The following is a 20,254-nucleotide window of genomic DNA, read 5'->3' as shown; positions in this document are numbered from 1 at the left end:
GGGCTGGAGTGCAGTGGCACGATCTTGGCTCCACCTCCCAGTTCAAGCGATTCTCCCACCTCAGCCTCCTAAGTAGCTGGGACTACAGGCATGCACCAATACACCCAGATAATTTTTTGTTTGTTTGTTTGAGATGGAGTCTTGCTCTGTCGCCCAGGCTGCAGTGCAGTGGTGCGATCTCGGCTCAAGGCAACCTCCGCCTCCTGGGTTCAAGTGATTCTCCTGTCTCAGCCTCCCAGGTAGCTGGGATTATGGGCGGGTGCCACCATGTCCAGCTAATTTTTGTATTTTTAGTAGAGACGGGGTTTTGCCATGTTGGCCAAGCTGATCTCGAACTCCTGACCTCAAGTGATCTGCCTGCCTCCCAAAGTGCTGGGATTACAGGCATGAGCCACTGTGCCCAGCTGGGAATGACATTCTTGCAGTTGCTCAGATCAAAACCCTTGGCTGTCTTTCTTGTCTCCTCCTATCTCTACCCCACATCCAATCCTGTTAGTTCCATCTTCAAAAACAGATGCAGAATCCTCCAGCCATCTGCCTTCTGGAGCCCTGCTATTGCATCTTCACTGAGGGCTTGCAATCTGCCCTCTGTCCCTCCAGCACAGCTCACTTACCCTGTGTAGTTAGTCTCAGTGCAGCAACCAGTATGCTCTCTGATCAGTATCTGATTGGCAAGTAAGTCAGGTTGCACCACTCCTCTCCAAACCCTAACACTTCACAGCTGCACAGGGGAAAAGTCCAAGTCCCTAGTATGGCCCGTGAGTTTCCTCAAATGCTCCAGCTCCACTGCCATCTATATACCCAAAGAGATAGGACTTAGGCTTCCTCAGGCAGGACTGGCTGTGATCACACAACTGTGAGTGTTCACAGCTTTAGTAATCGCTGGCTTCTTCTGAGGGGTGCTGGTCTGTAGAGAGCACAGCATCACTTCTTGCAATGTACATAATGCATTCAGATAGGCACCTCACACATTGTAAGCGCTCAATAAATGTTATCATTGTATGACGCTCTTAGTATTACCCAGAAAAGGTTGGGCTCAACAGTCCATGTGTCAGGACACAGTATATAGTCATCCCTATATTGAGTTGGTTCCAGGACCCCCTGAGGATACCAAAATCTGTAGAAGTTCAAGTTCCTTATATAAAATGGCATAATATTTGCATATAACCTACACACATCCTCCTATATATTTTAAATTATTTCTAAATGACACCTAATACAATGTAAATGCTATGGGTGTAGTTGTTATACTGCATTTTTTAGGGAATGACAGGAAAAAAGTCTATACATGTTCAGCACAGACACAATCATCCATTTTTTCCCAAATATCTTTGATCAACTGTTGGTTACCTCCACAGATGTAGAACTCATGGGTATGAAGGGCCAACTGTATACGGTCAAAATTAACCTTGAAGGTAAACACTGCCATGACATACTTTTCATGGTTTTTTGTACATATAACCCTGTACAGCATATAAATAATGCATATGCAAAATACTAAGATATACTCTGTACTTTTACTGGCAAAAAGAATTTTACTGGTAGACTTAGCTCAATGTGAGAATATAAACAAGTGAATGTTAGGACTTAGGGTGTAAGTCCTCTCTAAGGCTCTTTAAATAACAATGGGGCTGGTCAGCTCCCCAGGGTAAGCTGCAGTGCTGCTACTTTCAAAACTAACAACCCCAGAAGAATGGTATTATGAAAGAGTTATTACATTTTAACTTTATTCACTCCCCAAACAGGACCTCATTAAGTTTCTAATCTTCTAACCACCCTCAAAGTGGGAGATAAAGTACTAGTTCTGATTCAGTGTTAAGTGGCTCAATAAAACAAATATAAGTAGTTATTTTTTTAAAGGGGGAAACGAAGAGAGGTTTGCATACATTTAACAAATATCAGGTATATGCCAGGTCCACTGATAACAGGAATGAAACAGACAGCTTAGGATAATCACCTAAAAAATATACATCTAGGGGAGGGCTGAATTGCCTATGACTGATTCATAATACCATTCCTCTTTACAGACCCCATTACTAACTGCAATCAAAGCATATGCAAAATATTTTAACGAAAATGAACACCCAGAGACATGCATGTTATTTGCATATGTAAATGAAAGGGAATTAGCCAAGGCAGTTTTCAGTGGGACCTAACAACCAATAAAGCCCATCAAAGGTCATGATTCCCTGGAGAAATAAATCTTCAATTGCTCAGCCAACCTTTACACGGGGACAGCCACATTTTAATCAATGTATAAAATTACATTCTGATGCAACTGAATTGCCCTCTGTTTTGGCAATGTCTCTCATAAAATAATGAGCTGAGCAGGGCAAGAGAAGTGCTATAATGTGGGGTACAACTTGTTACAAGGATAAAGTGGAGGCACAGTGTAGTATCACAAGCATGTAAGTGGAGCCAGAGAAGTAAGCCATTCTCCTTAAACCATGACACCAGTGAATAGTCTGATAACTATGGATGCTTTTAAAGAAACAGTTCACACTGTAACTATAACAGTCACATACACATATAATAGTCACATACACATGAGAAAATAATTCACCTCACACGTAATGCATAACATCACCACTACTTCCTACCTACACTTATATCTAATATAATAATATAACCTACATCATTGTCTTTTATTTGCCATTAACATTTTAATCTACTAGATTATAAACTTGAATTGTTAGTGGGTTTTGATTGCGACCAATTGGTAGTGACTGTCTAAAGAGCTGTACTGAAAAGCGCTTTTACGAGGGCATTTGGACTGGATGGGAAAGCAGAGCACACACAATACCATAAACACGGCCATCCTCAGGAAATTAGCATACTTAATATGCAAACACTCATGACAAAAACATAAAATAAAATTTTGCATTATAATTTTCGATGGAGGTCCTCTTTGCTCCTTTCTTTCCATTGAAGCCAATAGACAGATTATAAAAAGAAACCCAGGGGACACACAGATGGCCTACCATTCCTAAACTACCATACATTGATTCTTTCTATTGCAGTAGGCAATAATTAAAGAGGGTTCTTTTCATTGGCTCCCCAAGAGGCGGGTGAGCTGGTTTAAGGCAGTGGTGCCCAATCTTTTTGGCACCAGGGACTGGTTTCGTGGAAGACAATTATTCCACAGACCCAGCAGGTAGGCTTGGGGTTCGGGATGAAACTTCCACCTCAGGCATTAGATTCTCATAAGGAGCATTCACCCTAGATCCCTCACGTGCTCAGTCCACAATAGGGTTCGTGCTTCTATGAGAATCTAAGGCCACCGCTGCGGATCTCACAAGAGGCGGAGCTCAGGCAGTAAAGCTTGCTAAAGCTTGCTCGCTGTTCACCTCCTGCTGTGCAGCCCAGCTCCTAACAGGCTATGGACCTGTACCTGTCCATGGCCCAGGGGCTGGGGACACCTGGTTTAAAGGGTCTATAGATTGATGCACAAACAATAGCACATGGCTCTGAAGCAGGAACTGGGACTTGAAGACTCTCCTCATTCATTCCATAAGTAATTACTGAGCATTTGGTTATGCCTGGCACATTCACTTCCTCAGCTAATTTTAATTTGGTAAGATTTTTAAAAAATCATTGTAAGGAAAAAGGAATCTGACTTTTTTTTTTTTTTAATAAAATGAGAAGGAAAGAGCAAGGAAGTACAAATATGCTTTATTGGGGTTGAAAATAAAAATCCCGCCTATGACAGCCAGGCAAAGGAAAGCATTTTCCCAAAGCAATAACCTAAAGAATCAAAGATCTCTGTAAGCCACAACTATTCCCTTGCACTGTTTCTACCTCATACTAAGTTCTTCACCTCACACAACATACTCGGTTAGTATGAATTACACGCAAATTCAACAAGCTACAGGAGAAGGGTCTTGCATTACTCATACAAGGTTTTTATACTCTTCATCTTTTCACAGCTGATTTCAGCTGCCCTTGTCATTTCCTCAGCTTAACCGTGAGTCAAAGGCTAGGCTCATTTCTCAGCAACTTTGGTCCAAAGAAGAAATAAGATCCTTTCTCAGTTTGAAACTGCACTACCCATATTTTCTTTCCGACTACAACTCAGCAGTTTCTTTGGATTTTACTCAAATAATTTACCTGAATTAACTTCTCACTTGTTTAAAAAAAAAAAAAAAAAAAAAATCTGCGTTCTGAATTCCTTTAAAAGCTCTAAATTACTTTACCAATCTACAAATTATCAATTTACTCCCCTTCAGTGTCATAAAGAAAACGCCATTTTGGCCGGGCATGGTGGCTCAGGCCTGTAATCTCTGCAGTTTGGGAGGCCGAGGCGAGAGGATGTCTTGAGCCCAGGAGTTCAAGATCAGCCTGGGCAACACAGGGAGACCCTGTCCCTATATTTTTTTAAATTAAAAGAAAAAAACAAAAAACCCACTACTTTAACCACAAAGTTTTCTCTGCAGAGTTTTCTCTGCGCACGTCACTCACAGTCCCTGCTGAAGTGATGAACCTCCAGGCAGCCCTGCCCCCTCAACCAGGGCTTATCAAATCAGGCTGGCTCAAGCCTGATCAAGCCTAGGCTAATCACCTGGCTCAAGCTCAGCCAATCAGATTCTCTCTCTAGATGAATGGTGTTGGACAGTAGAGTTCCATGGTCACGCTGGGCTGGAAGCTGGAATGGCCATTCTTCACTGTGTGCTAAAGCAGAGAAAACCAGAGTTTGGACAGAGAGGGAATGACCCCGACTCAGGTACAGAAGGAAATGAGAGACTGCAGGTTGGTTGTTACTGAAAGTGACTTTGTCTATCACATAATTCCCAGTTCAGCTCTCTCTTGAGGCTGCTATACTTCTAGCACTTGGCTTCAGTAAGACATCCCTGTATCCTTTACATATATTTCTATTTTTCCTTAAACCAGGTTAATTATGTTCCTAATTGTTGTAATGAAATGGTGCCTAAGATAGCTGTATGTATAAGTGGTAACTTCCAAACTCCTATTCCATGCTGTATGAAGCAGCAACTTTAAGAAATTAAGAAGTTGGCCAGGCGCGGTGGCTCACGCCTGTAATCCCAGCACTTTGGGAGGCGGAAGCAGGTGGATCACCTGAGGCCAGGAGTTCGAGACCAGCCTGGCCAACATGGTAAAACCCCATCACTACTAAAAATACCAAAATTAGCTGGGCATGGTAGTGCATGCCTGTAATCCCAGCTACTTGGGAGGCTGAGGCAGGAGAATTACTTGAACCCAGGAGGTGGAGGTTGCAGTGAGCCAGGACTGTGCCACTGCATTCCAGTCTGGGTGACAGAGTAAGACTCTGTCGTCTCAAAAAAAAAAAAAAAAAAGAAATTAAGAAGTTAAAGTTAAAAAATCAGAGGTGGGGGAGAAGAAAACAGCGGGGAAGAGAAAAAATAATCGGATGAAAGGGTAGGCTTTTAAAAAATGAATGTTAGATTCACTTAAAAACATCAGTACCTTTCATATGATTAAGCACTCACTGTGCTAGGCGGTAGGAGATAAAAAAAGATGGGGCACTCATGGTCCTTGCGCCCAGTGAGCACAGTCAAATGAGTAATTGCAATTTAGGATGTGAGGGCCATGTTATTTGAGGTCTACACAATGTATCATGAGTATATGGCCAGGGGAGTCAGGCATTCAGAGACAGTTCTTTTTTTTATTTTTTTGAGACACAGTCTCCCTCTGTCGCCCAGGTTGGAGTATGGTGGCGCGATCCTGGCTCATTGTAACCTCTGCCTCCCAGGTTCAAGCGATTCTCCTGCCTCAGCCTGCCAAGTAGCTGGGATTACAGCATGAACCACCATGCCCAGGTAATTTTTGCATTTTTAGTAGAGATGGGGTTTCACTATGTTGGACCAGGCTGGTCTCGAACTTCTGACCTCAGGCGATCCTCCCGCCTTGGCCTTCCCAAGTGCTGGGATTACAGGTGTTGAGCCACTGTTCCTAGCCTCAGAGATAATTTGGAGTTGGATGAGAACAGAAAGGTGGGAAACACTAAACAAATAAGCGTTAAAAACCATTTGCATCAGTGGCAGCCAGACAGAATAAACTTCTGCAGATTGCAAAGATAACAAAGCCAACGATGGCAACACTAGACCATTCAACAATTAGTTCAGGAAGGAAGTTTCTGGAGGTCGGAGTCCGCTCAATTTGGCCTTGCATCATAAAGGTACTTAAACCATACTATCTCAAATAGCATGGTCAAAGCAAAATAATTCTTTCAGTAGTCATGATCTCACAGATTACATCTTAGAGTGAATAATAAAGTAAGAATTCATAATATTAACTGCAAAAGATACTTTGTTATTTCAGGAAACTGAAAGACATGAGAAATATTTTATATGAAATGTTAAAAGAATAAAATAATCTTGTAATATTTTCTAAAAACAAAAAAATACATAAATCATATGCCAATATAGTACTTTTGAAGTGTCTGAACTGCTATTCCCTTCTAGGAATGTATTCAAATGTAATAATACAGACCACAGAAAAACCCCACATAAAATATTTTAGACAGCATAACAAAAAAAATCAAGAGCAGGCCGGGCGTGATGGCTCATGCCTGTAATCTCAGCACTTTGGGAGGCAACGGCAGGCAGATCACCTGAGATCAGGAGTTCAAGACCAGCCTGGCCAACATGGTGAAACCCCGTCTCTACTAAAAAATGCAAAAACATTAGCCAGGCATGGTGGCACATGCCTGTAATTCTGCCTACCCAGGAGGCTGAATTGCTTAAACCTGGGAGGCAGAGGTTGCAGTGGAGCGAGATCACACCACTGCATTCCAGCCTGGGCAACAGAGTGAGACGCTGTCTTAAAACAAAACAAAACAAAAAAATCAAGAGCAAGGTAAACATCCAGTAATAAAGATTATAATATTATACTGTTGTTGAAATATCATTTGATGAAATGCATCTTAGCCACTAAAAAGAATAAAGACAATGTAATAACAGGATGAAATAGTCAAGTCGGAAAAAGGATATAAAATTTTGTGTATACTCTTAATTAGAGTAGCACATATAAAAGAAAAGCTTATAAAACTTCAGAAAATATGGAAAAATACTATAGAAGAAAAGTAGTAATGTTCACGTTACTTTGTAAGATAAATAAGTAGTTTGTTTTCCCAATTTTTGGAGGTCAAGTTGTCCTATCTGTAAACTTAAAACACCCCTTCTTTTATTCTCTTAAGTGTTAGAAATAAAATGTAAACTTACTTCATCAGAAGCAGATCGAAGACACTGGACAGCAGCCTGTTTTTTCATTTCTTCTAGAGTTAGATCTGAACATTTTTTCTTACTCTTTCCCCATTTCTTATAAGCTCCTTTTTCCCAGCCCAGGAAGATGTCATTCTCCTGCAATGAAATTGCACCAGGTTAAATGACCAGGGCTAACGTGGACACTACTATATTCCACCTACCACACATACTCAGTCACAAAAAGGCCTCTTGCACTTCCATACGAATTTTAGGATCAGCTTGTCTATTTCTGCGATGAAGGGAGCTGGGATTTCAAGAGGGATTGTACTGATTCTGTAAAACACCTTGGGGTGTACTGCCATCTTAACAGCATTGTTTTCTGATCACAAACATGGGATGTTTTCTATTTATTTAGGTCTTCTTCGATTTCTTTCAAAGATGCTTTATAGTTTCTGGTGCACAAGTCTTGCACTTTTGTCAAATTTTTTCTTAAACATTATATTCTTTTTTATATTATTGCAAATGGAGTTTTTTTCTTAATTTCATTCCTTAGGATTTTCTCTATATTCTATACAAGATCATGTCATATGTGACTAGAGTCTTACTTCTTCCTTTTCAATCTGGATGTCTTTTCCTTACCTAACTGCCCTGTTAATGCTGATTTATAATAAAAGTTTATGTATTTCATCTTTGAAAATGTCTTCACACAAATAGAAATTGCCAAATGCTGGTATTAATCCACAAGCATGAGTTTAACTGAACATAATTTGGTTAGAAGGCATTTACAGAATTCTTTTAAATTCGTATCTTGATATTTGCCTTCTAGCATGTCAGTATATTGTAGATTAATACTAAGGAATGAAAGTTAATGAAAGCTCCTTGCTAACTTAAGTAGGCAAACAGATTCTGAGATAAAGAAATTTCCTTTGCACTGTGTATCAAGGTATGAAAAGTGCTGCTGGAACAGCAGTTGGAGCCTGGACAACTTATTCATGATAAATTTGTGTGGGGATGGAGATTTCACTTCTTGTTTTAACTTTTGACAGAATAAAAAAAGTATGAAGCAGCCTGACATTTTTATGATTCAAACAATGTTAGAGTGACTTTATCACATTATAAATTTTGTATACAAGTTCTGTTTTGCCTTGTAATTTTAGGTTGAATTAAGAAACATCAAATCTGTAGCAAAAGTTACATAAACAATAGTATATTACACACACTTGTTTGCATTCTGTTATTTATACTTATATTTGAGAGGTCCCTCGTGCTATTTTTTTTCTGGCTTAAGGTACTGTGTTAATGTATCATAACTTAACCAAAATTTAACAGCACTGAATTGTTAATCACAGTTTAAAGACATGACTATAAAAAGAGCCGAGATGTTTCCATTTCACTTATTGTTATCCTTGTAGTCTCCTGTACTATTAAAAGTCTTCTTATGGCTGGGGGCGATGGCTCATGCCTGTAATCCCAGCACTTTGGGAGGCAGAGGTGGGTGGATCACGAGGTCAGGAGTGTCTCAAAAAAAAAAAAGTCTGCTTATACATAAACATAAAATATGAGACATTTCTCAAATAGTTACTCAGAAAGTCCTAATCTTAAAGAAAGAACATAATTATCAAGTACCAAAAGCGGATACAACTAAAGAACTCCCCAGCATGAGAGTCTATTATCAGGTACTTTTCTAGACACTACAGGGAGGTCACGTAAGGCTAGAGTTCTGGTTGACTTTCCCATGCTGTCTGTATCAAAAGGGAGACTGGGAACTGGGGGAGAAAAAGCACATGCCACTTGGAAATCCATCAGCAGTCACCGGAGGCTCGCTGCTGAGCGTACGCCCCTGCCTAGCAGTGCCTAAATGACCAAAACCACAATGTGTCCACATGGGATTAACACTACCCCCATCATCCCTTGGGCCACAAAGATTGGCCCAGAGAGAGGCACGTGGCCAATCAGAAATGCACATTTCATGGTTCTTGCTGGGAATGTAGGGAACATGACCTCTGGACAGTGTGTGAGAATATGATCTCAGAAACATGCTCATTGTCACTGCCCTTTACCCTATAAGGAGCTGGTTGCAAAACCAAGCTGACAAAAAGTGGTAGGCAGAGAGGCAGAGCAGAAGCCTGAATGACACTGGGAAGCTCTGAATCAAACCTAGCAGGGGCTAGCCCAACGTCTGGACTTTTAGTTATTTAAGCCTTTTTTCCCCCTTCAGCCAATTTCGGCAAAACTTTTGGTGACTTGTGAATTAGATACAGTCAGATTCTGAGAGCATTCAGTAATAATCTACTGATATATTACTCAAAAGAACCCCTATTCGCCCCTAAAAGATGAGCCACTCCAATCAAACAAGCATAATTTCAGGTTAACTATATTCCTGTTTTTCCTACTAGATCTTTAGCCCACAGTGATGACCTCCTCACTGACCTCCCTGCCTTCAGTGGCCCAAGCCCGTCTGCCCATTGCTATGCCATTAAGTCCTGCTGGCTAAATAGATCTACAGGTCTTTTGTCTCTAGGACATAACTAGAAATGCCCTCGCACAGCACATCAGTCTCTTCAGGGTCTGTTTCCCGCGGGCCTGCCCCACTCTGACCTTCGACTACCCACTCCTGACCTTACAGCACCAGGCCCCTCCTACTTCTGTGTCTTTGTACACACTATTCCTTTATTCTTCCTTCAAGGTGATTCCTACACTGGTAGTTGTCACTCAGGGACCATCCCTAGTTTTCTCTGTATTGATGCATTCACATTTGCACATAAAAGCAGAAATGTCAGTTTTAAAACAGGAATATTTATATTCAAAACTCTATTCCATGAGAACATTTTACACACACACGAAGTGTTAATGGTGTCTTGGGAAGTATATGAATTTGTGTACCAATCGTTAGCACCAATTCTCACTCTGAAATTATTTTCATATTCCTTATGTGTACAATTTTATATATTTTCTTCTGCCTAACGTAAGTGCTAATGCAAAATCTAAACCTGATGGCGATGGGAAAAAAATTTAACCAATTTTCATATAAGAAATGAAACTAATCTTATTAATCAAGGTCATTCCTAGAAGCTTGAGAGGAAGAATTCTTAGTTTTATTTTTTATTTCTGAGACAGAGTCTTGCTCTGTAACCCAGGATGGAGTGCAGTGGTGTGATCTGGGTTCATTGCAACCTCTGCTTCCCAGGTTCAAGAGATTCTCTTGCCTCAGCCTGAGTAGCTGGGATTGCAGGCGTGCACCATCACACCTGGCTAATTTCTGTATTTTTAGTGGAGATGGGGTTTCGCCACGTTGGCCGGGCTGGTCTTGAACTCCTGGTTTCAAGTGATCCATCTGCCTCGGTCTCCCAAAGTGCTAGGATTACAGGCGTGAGCCACCTCACCTGGCCAGCTTTATTTTAAATGTATCAATTAATTAACTATCAAAAACATGTATTAGCTTCAAGCAACCTTTATAACAATTTTGAAATGGACTTTGTCTCAAAAAAAAAAAAAAAAAGCTGCTTTGAAAGTACAAGTCAGTTCCACCCCAACATCAATCCTCAGGGGTAACTATTGTCAACAGTTGGCATATATCTTAACAGATTTATTTATTTATTTATTTATTTATTTAGAGGCGGAGTCTCTGTCGCCCAGGCTGGAGTGCAGTGGCACCATCTCGGCTCACTGCAAGCTCCGCCTCCAGGGTTCACACCATTCTCCTGCCTCAGCCTCCAGAGTAGCTGGGACTACGGGTGCCCGCCACCACGCCCAGCTAACTTTTTGTATTTTTAGTAGAGACGGGGTTTCACCATGTTAGCCAGGATGGTCTCGATCTCCTTAGCTATGATCCGCTGCCTCAGCCTCCCAAAGTGCTGGGATTACAGGTGTGAGCCACTGCACCCGGCCAATAGATTTATTTTAAATGTGGAATTCATCCCACATAGCAGAGCATATACAATGTAAATGTACAGTTTTAAGAATAATAATATATCTATCAGGTAATAGTCAGACCTAGAATACTCCCAGTAACCTTAGAAGCCTCATGTGTCAAAAGCTATCTTTAGGCTGGAAATGGTGGCTCACGCCTATAATCCTAGCAATTTGGGAGGCAGAGGTGGGCAGATCACTTGAGCCCAGGAGTTTGAGAACAGCCTGGCCAACATGGCGAAACTCTGACTCCACAAAAAATACAAAAATTAGCTGGGCATGGTGGTGCGCACCTGTAGTCCCAGCTACTCGGGAGGCTGAGGTGAGAGGACTGCTTGAGCCTGGGAGGTGGAGGCTGCAGTGAGCAGAGATCAGGCCACTGTGCTCCAGTCTGGGTGATAGAGTAAGACCCTCTCTCAAAAAAAAAAAAGCAAAAAAAAAAAAGCTATCTTTGTTATCCTAATACTTACTAGTTTGGGTAAGATCTTTTAGAATGGAGATAATTTTTCTCAGAATCTGAAAGGTATTGCTCCATATACTCTCAAATGCAACACTGTAAGTTAGAAATCCTAATTCTACAGAATGGGAGAAAATTTCTGCAATCTACCCATCTGACAAAGGGCTAATATCCAGAATCTACAAAGAACTCAGATTTACAAGAAAAAAACAACCCCATCAAAAAGTGGGCAAAGGGTATCAACAGACACTTCTCAAAAGAAGACATTTATGCAGCCAACAGATACATGAAAAAATGCTCATCATCACTGGCCATCAGATAAATGTAAATCAAAACCACAATGAGATACTATCTCACACCAGTTAGAATGGCGATCATTTAAAAGTCAAGAAACAACAGATGCTGGAGAGGATGTGGAGAAACAGGAACACTTTTACACTATTGGTGGGACTGTAAACTAGTTCAACCATTGTGGAAGACAGTGTGGTGATCCCTCAAGGATCTAGAACTAGAAATACCATTTGACCCAGAGATCCCATTACAGGGTATATACCCAAAGGATCATAAGTCATGCTGCTATAAAGACACACACACACGTATGTTTATTGCAGCACTGTTCACAACAGCAAAGACTTGGAACCAATCCAAATGCCCATCAATGACAGACCGGATAAAGAAAATGTGGCACACATACACCACGGAATACTATGCGGCCATAAAAAAGGATGAGTTCATGTCCTTTGCAGGGACATGGATGAAGCTGGAAACCATCATTCCTAGCAAAATACCACAAGGACAGAAAACCAGACACCACATGTTCTCACTCATCAGTGGGAGTTTAACAATGAGAACACATGGACACAGGGAGGGGAACATCACACACTGGGGTCTGTTGAGGGCTGTGGGGCTGGGGGAGGGATAGCATTAGAGATATACCTAATGTAATGACAAGTTGATGGGTGCAGCAAACCAACATGGTACATGTATACCTAAGAAACAAACCTGCATGTTGTGCACATGTACCCTAGAACTTAAAAGTATACTACTAATAAAAACAAATCCTAATTCGTTGGGCAAGGCTTGTTTTCTCTTTGGAAAAATCATAGCTGTTTCTTTGTCCTTGCTGGTCTAAAATTTCAAAACCAAGCACCTTGACAGAGTGGTGGTTCTACCATCAAGAGAGTGATGCTTCTTCCTCTTGAACCTGTGTGGGCTCCAGTCGGCTCAACTAACAGAGTGCAATGGAAGTGATTCTAAGTGACTTTCAAGGCTAGGTAGTAAAAAGGTCTTAAGCTTCTACCTGATTCTCTTGGGCTACTTGCTTTGAGGGACCCAGCCAACCACATAAGCCTAGCTATCTCCTGACCCACATGAAGAGGCTCTGGTCAACAATCCCAGCTGCATCCAGCCCTCCAGCACACCTGCCAAAGTGACAGACATGTCAGTAAAGCTATCTTGGGCCTTCTAGCTCAGCCCATCTGTCAGCTGAGTACCAATGAGTGACTTTGGGTGAATCACCCAACTGAGCCCTGCCCAAATTCCTTACTTACAGATTCTGTCATGTGATAGTAGTGTTGTTGTTGTTTTAATGCTACTAAGTTTTGGGGTAGTTTCTTAGGCAACAACACTCTTATCACAAACAAAAGTATTTCTTTTGTACTAAACAACTCTCTTTTAAACTCAAAAGAATCACCCCAGCCCTCCCATTATACCTTTCACAGTGAACAAATCCAGGTTCATTCTATCTATCTATATGTACCATCAAAAGATTTTTACTTTAGTTTCCTAAAATTTGTTTTTTTAACCTGGTCATCATGTCACAAAAAATAACAGTAATTGCCACTGGAATTTGTCAGTCTTAAAGAATACCCTTTCAAGGGACCCAATTGCGTCAAAGGTAATAATTACATCCAGAAATATTATAGTGACCATGTTTGCTGAACACATAATTAGGATATATGGCAGGGCCAAATATTTCAAATTGAGATTGTTAGGGTAAATGTTGGAAATACCGTATCAGCAGCTTATCTCTGCCTCTAATAAATGCATTAGCCTACCTGCTAGAAGAGGAGTAGTTAATAGGAAAATAACTATTTGAAGGAAAGGTTTGTATGAATAGCAATAATAATAGCAATAGTTGTCAATATTTACTGAGCACTTACTTTATGTCTAGTAGTCCTCTAACTATATTATCGGTACATAAAATGATGCCTGGCACCTATATGGTCAATAAATCAATCTCCTTTAAGCCTCAGTAATGATATCAGATATGCACGTAATTTGTACAATTTATAAATGAAAAGACAGCTGTAGTGCCAGCTACTTGGAAGGCTGAGACAGGAGGACCCTTGAGGCCAAGAGCTCTGAGAGACTGCACTCCAGCCTGGGTGAAAGAGCAAGACCCTATCTCTAAAATAATAATAATAATAATAACAATAAAGAAATGGAGAGTCAGGCACAGAGATGTTAACTTGTCCAAGTCAGTGGTCTAAGTTAGAAAGTAAAGAAGGTGGGGTTAGAACAGGTCTTCAGACTCCATCCAAGGCCTACGTTCTTAACAATGTGATACTGACTTATAGTAAGGGGGGGAATCTCAAAAGGGAGAGAGAGAACAGGAGGCTGGGGGTCTAACAGTCGCTTGGGATAAAAGTCAAGGTGCTATTAAAGGAAATTTTGGTCTGGATCAGTGGTACAAGTTTTTTCACCCTATAACCCTTCTGATACCTCCTGCTTAATTCTTCATGAATTATTCAGTAATGTACACGCTATTTCATACCCACCACCCAGAATGGTTTTGTCACTATGGGAGTCAAAGCAAATACTGGCTTCCATCAGTAGCATGGACACATTCTTTTTCTTTTCTTTTTTTTGAGATGGAGTCTCACTCTGTTGCCTAGGCTGGAGTGCCATGGCACAATCATGGCTCACTGCAGCCTCGACCTCCCCAGGCTCAGGTGATCCTCCCACCTCAGACTCCCAAGTAGCTGAGACTACAGGCACACACCACCATGCCTGGCTAATTTTTGTATTATTTGTAGAGACAGGGCTTCTACATGTTGCCCAGGCTAGTTTCAAACTCCTGGGCTCAAGCAATAGCATGGAATAATTCTCAGGAAGTTTTCAGGGATAGGGAAGGTTCTAGAAAGATACTCCTGGCTTCCTTCCTGGAGCTCTGAAATGCTGATTTGAAATAAGAGAATAAAAATAGGAAGTGTTGTTTAAATGCAAACAACAATGCTTGTGATGTAGAAGGTATTTAATTAAAGTCTGTTGAATAAATGTTTGTTGAAATACAGTGTAAGCAGTGACACACACGAGGAGCGCTTTATGGTCAGACTTTTATAGTTCCTATAGTTAAAGATTCTAATAAACTCTAACAGGAAACACCGCAGATGCTAGCTTTCCAAAAAGCGAAATGCTGAACAGGACACGCTACAGGAGTGTGTTACAAATAGGCTGAAGGAGCAAATGAGCTTCGCTGAGTGAAGAGGGGATGAGTCTCGCCTAGCAATCAGGGCTGGGATTATTATTATACAACTTGTGGGCAAGTACGGATAACGTAATCATCCAGTTACGTTTCTAGAAGGATGGACTCTGAGCTAGAAGATACAATTTGATTAGGGGATTTAAAACCAGCAACAGTAACTTCTCTGCAGGGCAGGCCCCAGTATGTGATTATGGGGTCTACACCCACTCCTAGCATGCTTCCCTCCTACGCATAAGTCACTGCCTGAGAAAGAAGCATATGGCTATCCATTTGTCTAATACGTATCTGAGCCTCTTGTATATTCCAGGAACTGTTTTAAGGGCTGGGAATCCAACAGAAAACAGCAGAAAAGGTCCCCAACTTTGGCTGGGCGTGTGGCCCACTTCTGTAATCCCAGCACTTTGGGAGGCCAAGGCAGGCAGATCACTTGAGGTCAGGAGTTGGAGATCAGCCTAGCCAACATGGTGAAACCCCATCTCTACTAAAAATATAAAAATTAGCCGGGCATGGTGGCGGGCACCTGTAATGGCAGCTAATCATGTGGCTGAGGCAGAAGAATTGCCTGAACCCAGGAGGTAGAGGTTGCAGTGAGCCAAGATCACGCCACCACACTCCAGCCTGGGTGACAGAGCAAGAGTCCCTCTCCAAAAAAAAAAAAAAAAGAATTACATAATTACATACGCCAGTAGGAGAGACATAGTTAAATCACAAGTAATCATATAATTTCAGATAATAAAAAATGTCATGAAGAAAAATAAAGCAAGTAAGAGGGTTAAGAATGGGAGGCTTCTATTTTAAATACAGTGGGTCAGGGAAAGACTGAGGATAAGACAAAATACATATCAAAACCAAACTATGCCATTAAACAAAGAAATACTCCCTGTTAAAAAGTAATTGGTGGCAGCACAACTCTTTTGCCCAGATTAACTAGAAAAGCCAGTAGCGACACAAAGCCAAACCAAACCCACATCACCTGCTCCAGGGCATCAGAGCCCTGCTGAGGTGCCAGGCCTTGAGAAGACAGTGAATGCCAAGGGCAGGGTAGGTGTGGGCACAGGGCACTGACATCTGCAGCTGCTTCCTTCCTAGGGAAATGTGCTGACCTCGGTCCAGGCCAAGAGGCTGAGAAAAAGGTGGCCCTTCAAAGAGACAAAGAAAGCAGCAGAAGAGGGAGAGCGCCGGAGACACAAGACACCAGGAACCAAGGAAGAAGAAGGGGTCGGAAGCAGAGGCCACTCTGCCGGACTCCCCTCTGAACATGCGAGGAATTCTGAAGCTGTGTGGGACACGAGGTGGGCTTCTGGGTTGCCAGTCATCTTCTATTTCTGTGTGTGGTTATAGTTACAGGGATATGATCTTTGCGAAAATTCATCAAGTTGTACATTTTTCTGTATGCATTTTATGCCTCAATAAAAAGTTTAGGGGGAAAAAACCTCTTACTCTCGTACAGAATCCATGGTTGTTCTCTATCTGGAACAGTTAGTAACATTCTGGGAGTCCTAAGATCTAAAAAAGAAAATGTAACAGTCCAACAACACCTAAAGCCATCACTCAGATGGAGGGGCCATCATGAAAGGATAATTTTTGAGGTGATCTGCAAAAAAAACTCCTAGAGAAAGAGAACAAAATCGGACGGGCGCAGTGGCTCACGCCTGTAATCCCAGCACTTTGGGAGGCCAAGGCGGGTGGATCACGAGCTCAGGAGATCAAGACCATCCTGGGTAACACGGTGAAACCCCGTCTCTACTAAAAATACAAAAACTTAGCAGGGCGTGGTGGTGGGCACCTGTAGTCCCAGCTACTCGTGAGGCTGAGGCAGGAGAATGGCGTGAACCTGGGAGGCGGAGCTTGCAGTGAGCCGAGATGGCACCACTGCACTCCAGCCTGGGTGACAGAGTGAGACTCCATCTCAAAAAAAAAAAAAGAAAAAGAAAAAAAGAAAGACAACAAAATCATTAGAAGGGATAATACTAAAAAATAGTTTATTTGAAGACTGTATCTTAGAATGTAGTACAATCAGGGAATACATCCTACAACTTAGAAAAACTAGTAATAGATTAGAAAAAGAAAGTACTACTAACCTGGGCAGCAAAGCAAGACCTCATCTCTACAAAAAATAAATTAGCTGGGCATGGTGGTGCACACCTATAGTCCCAGCTACTTGGGAGGCTGAGGTGGGAGGACTGCTTGAGCCCTGGAATTTGATGAGCAATGATTGTGCCACTGCACTGCAGCCTGGGCAACAGACTGAGACTCTGTCTTTAAAAAAAAAAGAGAGAGCTGGGCATGGTGGCTCACGCCTGTAATCCTATCACTTTGGGAGGCCAAGGCAGGCGGATCATGAGGTCAAGATTTCGAGACCAGCCTGACCAACACAGTGAAACCCCGTCTCTACTAAAAATACAAAAATTAGCTGGGCATAGGGGCGCACGCCTGTAATCCCAGCTACTTGGGGAGGCTGAAGTAGAGAATGCTTGAACCCTGGGAGGCTGGAGGTTGCAGGACAGACACCACTGCATTCCAGCCTGGGCGACAGGGTAAGACTCTGTCTCACAAATGAAAGCAAAGAAGGAGAGGAGGGAGGGAGGAGGGAGAGGGAGGGGAGAGGGAGGGGAGGGGAGGAGAGGGAGGGGGGAGAAGAGGGAGGGAAGAAGGAAGGGAGGGAAGAAGGAAGGAAGGAAGGAAGGAAGGAAGGAAGGGAAGGGAAGGAAGGAAGGAAGGAAGGAAGGAAGGAAGGAAGGAAGGAAGGAAGGAAGGAAGGGAAAGAGAGAAAGAAAACAAAGCACTACTTTGTACAAAGGTAGTTAGACAGGACTTTTTTTGGGGTGGTTCAGCACAGTATTCTGTATTTCCCTTGGAGAATCATCCTCTCCAATTCTTAGTCCTTGTGGTTCCAGGTGCTTGTACCCTAGCCACCCAAGTCTTGTCACTGCAGCGGTCAGGTCAGGAACAGCTCCATAGCAAAGCTGACCTATTAGGATGAGAAGCCTGCTCTTTCTGCTGGACACACATACACAAAAAAGGGTGTGAGTCTGAGCTCATAGCAGGCAGGGTAGAGGTGAAGCTTGAGAATAAAGAAAACAGGCCAGGCATGGCAGCTCACACCCATAATCCCAGCACTTTGGGAGGCCAAGGTGGGCAGATCACTTGAGGCCAGGAGTTCAAGACTAGCCTGACCAACATGGTGAAACCCTGTGTCTACTAAAAATATAAAATTTAGCCAGGCGTGGTAATGCATGCCTGTAATCCAGCTACTCAGGAGCCTGAGGCAGGAGAATCACCTGAACCCAGGAGGTGGAGGCTGCAGTGAGCCGAGGTTGCCTCTGCACTCTAGCCTGGGCAACAGAGTGAGTGCTCCATCTCAAAAAAAAAAAAAAAAAAAAAGACAACAGAGAAGGCAAGCTAAAAGATGGGGTACTGATTTTACTGTAGGTCCTGGATCAAGTTGCCACTGGGGTCAGCGCTGATTCCCAGATATTTCAGTAAATGCTCCAAAATGTACTAGCTGTGTGGCCTTGGGCAAGCTATTTAACCACTGTCAGTATCTCCATCTATGAAATACAAATAATAATAGGATGGTGTAAGGAGGATTAAATCAGTTACTGTGAATGGAAAATGAGTCCCTGCAACAGCGGCTGGCACACAGCACATGATATACATGCGTTTGCTTTTACTATTACTTCTGTTTAAGCCAGACCGAGCTGGGTTTTCTGTTATCATCACAGACTCCTAATAAGAATAATAAACAAAGAATGCATTATGCTGAGAACATCAATGTATAGCAATACAAGAAAAGGTTTAATAAACTCTCAACTGGTAGTTTAATTAGCTATGAAGGAAACGAAAGCATATTTGGGGTTATAAGAACAATAGTGAAAGCCACCCTTATCTGCTAGTGTATCCCTTCCCACCTGTGACAGATCATGGGGAGATCTGCTGCCGACTATCAATCTAGCACAACCTCTAGGCAGGAAAAGTTAACTCCATTTAAAGTTATAATGTTACTGAAGTTCTCCTTTTAGTCATTTTTGAGTAAGACTGAAAAATGTCTTAAACTAATGTAACAGATATGTTGTAAGATGTACAGGATCTAGGCTTAATGCTCCAGGTCACCAGTCAATGCACATTGCCATGCCATTCACTTTCAGGCTGTGGGAGCTTAATACTTACTTTCGAGGTTTGGCTTGCAGACTGAACAAGGCAATCCTTATATATGAAGTGGCTGGTGCTGCATCTTACATGCTGTAATGTTCCTTATGTGACTAGGCTACTGATTTTTAAAAGATGGAAGGCACTGTAGTAGAATGTCAACTACTAAATGTAGAGGGGAAAACTGAGTTAGAAAAATCACCATTTTTCAACCACCCAACTAATAACTGATTCAGGCAAGGACATCAATGGATGGTAAAAGTATCAAAGTCTCCCTGCACAGATCGCTTATTCATTACAAGGAGAAACCTGGTGGACACCATCTGAACCATGAGGAACCAAGTCAGCGTCTCCAAGAATGAAAAAGACTGTTGTCACTGGCCCTCTGATGTGATATGCAGAAAAAAAGGAAATATCATTATGCAATGCTACTACCATAAACGCACAAGCCAACTCTAAACACGAGGAAATACCCAAAAAACCCAAATTAAGGGATGTTTTGCAAAACTGGCCTGGACTCTCCAAAAGTGTCAATGTCATGAGACACAAAGGACAAACAAGGAATTATTCCAGATGAAAGGAGATTAAGGAGATGTGGCCATTAAAGTCGATGCATACTCTCAAACTAGATATTAGATGAGGGAGAAAACTGCAGTGAGAAACAGTATCAGGACAGGTGACAAAAACTGAATACTGACTGCATATCTGACAATAAAGTTTTATCAATCCTAATTTCCCTGAATTTTCTAATTGTAATATGACCAAGGGAAAGTCTTTGATCTTAAAAAGTACATGCTAGTTTACTCAGAGAGGTCAGCATGAAGAGAAGACAGAAATGAAGCAAAAGTGGAAGATGAAGAGAAGTGGGTTAAAGAGTACAAAGGGTACAAACATACAGTTAAACAGGAGTCACTTCCAGTATTCAACAGTATGGTAGGGAGACTATAGCTAACAATATTTATTGTATATTTTAAAATAGCTAGAAAAGAATTGGACTATTTCCAACACAAAGAAAAGATAAATGTTTAAGGAGATAGGTGATAACTCAAATACCCTGACTTGATAATAACT

At 41.8% G+C, this 20,254-nt stretch overlaps 1 protein-coding gene across 6 annotated transcripts in view; it reads right to left on the bottom strand.

Annotated features, from left to right (window-relative positions):
- The window catches only part of KIAA0232 (KIAA0232 ortholog), a 96,714-nt gene that overhangs the window by 34,207 nt on the left and 42,253 nt on the right, over positions 1–20,254 (bottom strand). For 5 of the 6 annotated variants that reach the window (XM_021938249.2, XM_021938246.2, XM_021938247.2 and 2 more), the window contains one exon: positions 7,200–7,337. In XM_021938249.2, coding sequence (XP_021793941.1) covers positions 7,200–7,337 — 138 coding nt within the window. Of the gene's footprint in view, positions 1–7,199; positions 7,338–20,254 lie in introns of those variants that run through there. The other variant, XM_021938252.2, reaches the window with a different exon arrangement.

The sequence above is a fragment of the Papio anubis genome, chromosome 3 (assembly GCF_008728515.1).
Source record: "Papio anubis isolate 15944 chromosome 3, Panubis1.0, whole genome shotgun sequence".
Taxonomy (NCBI): Eukaryota; Metazoa; Chordata; class Mammalia; order Primates; family Cercopithecidae; genus Papio; species Papio anubis.
The sequence above is the reverse complement of the archived record's forward strand: the minus strand, read 5'-3'. Positions and strand labels throughout refer to the sequence as shown.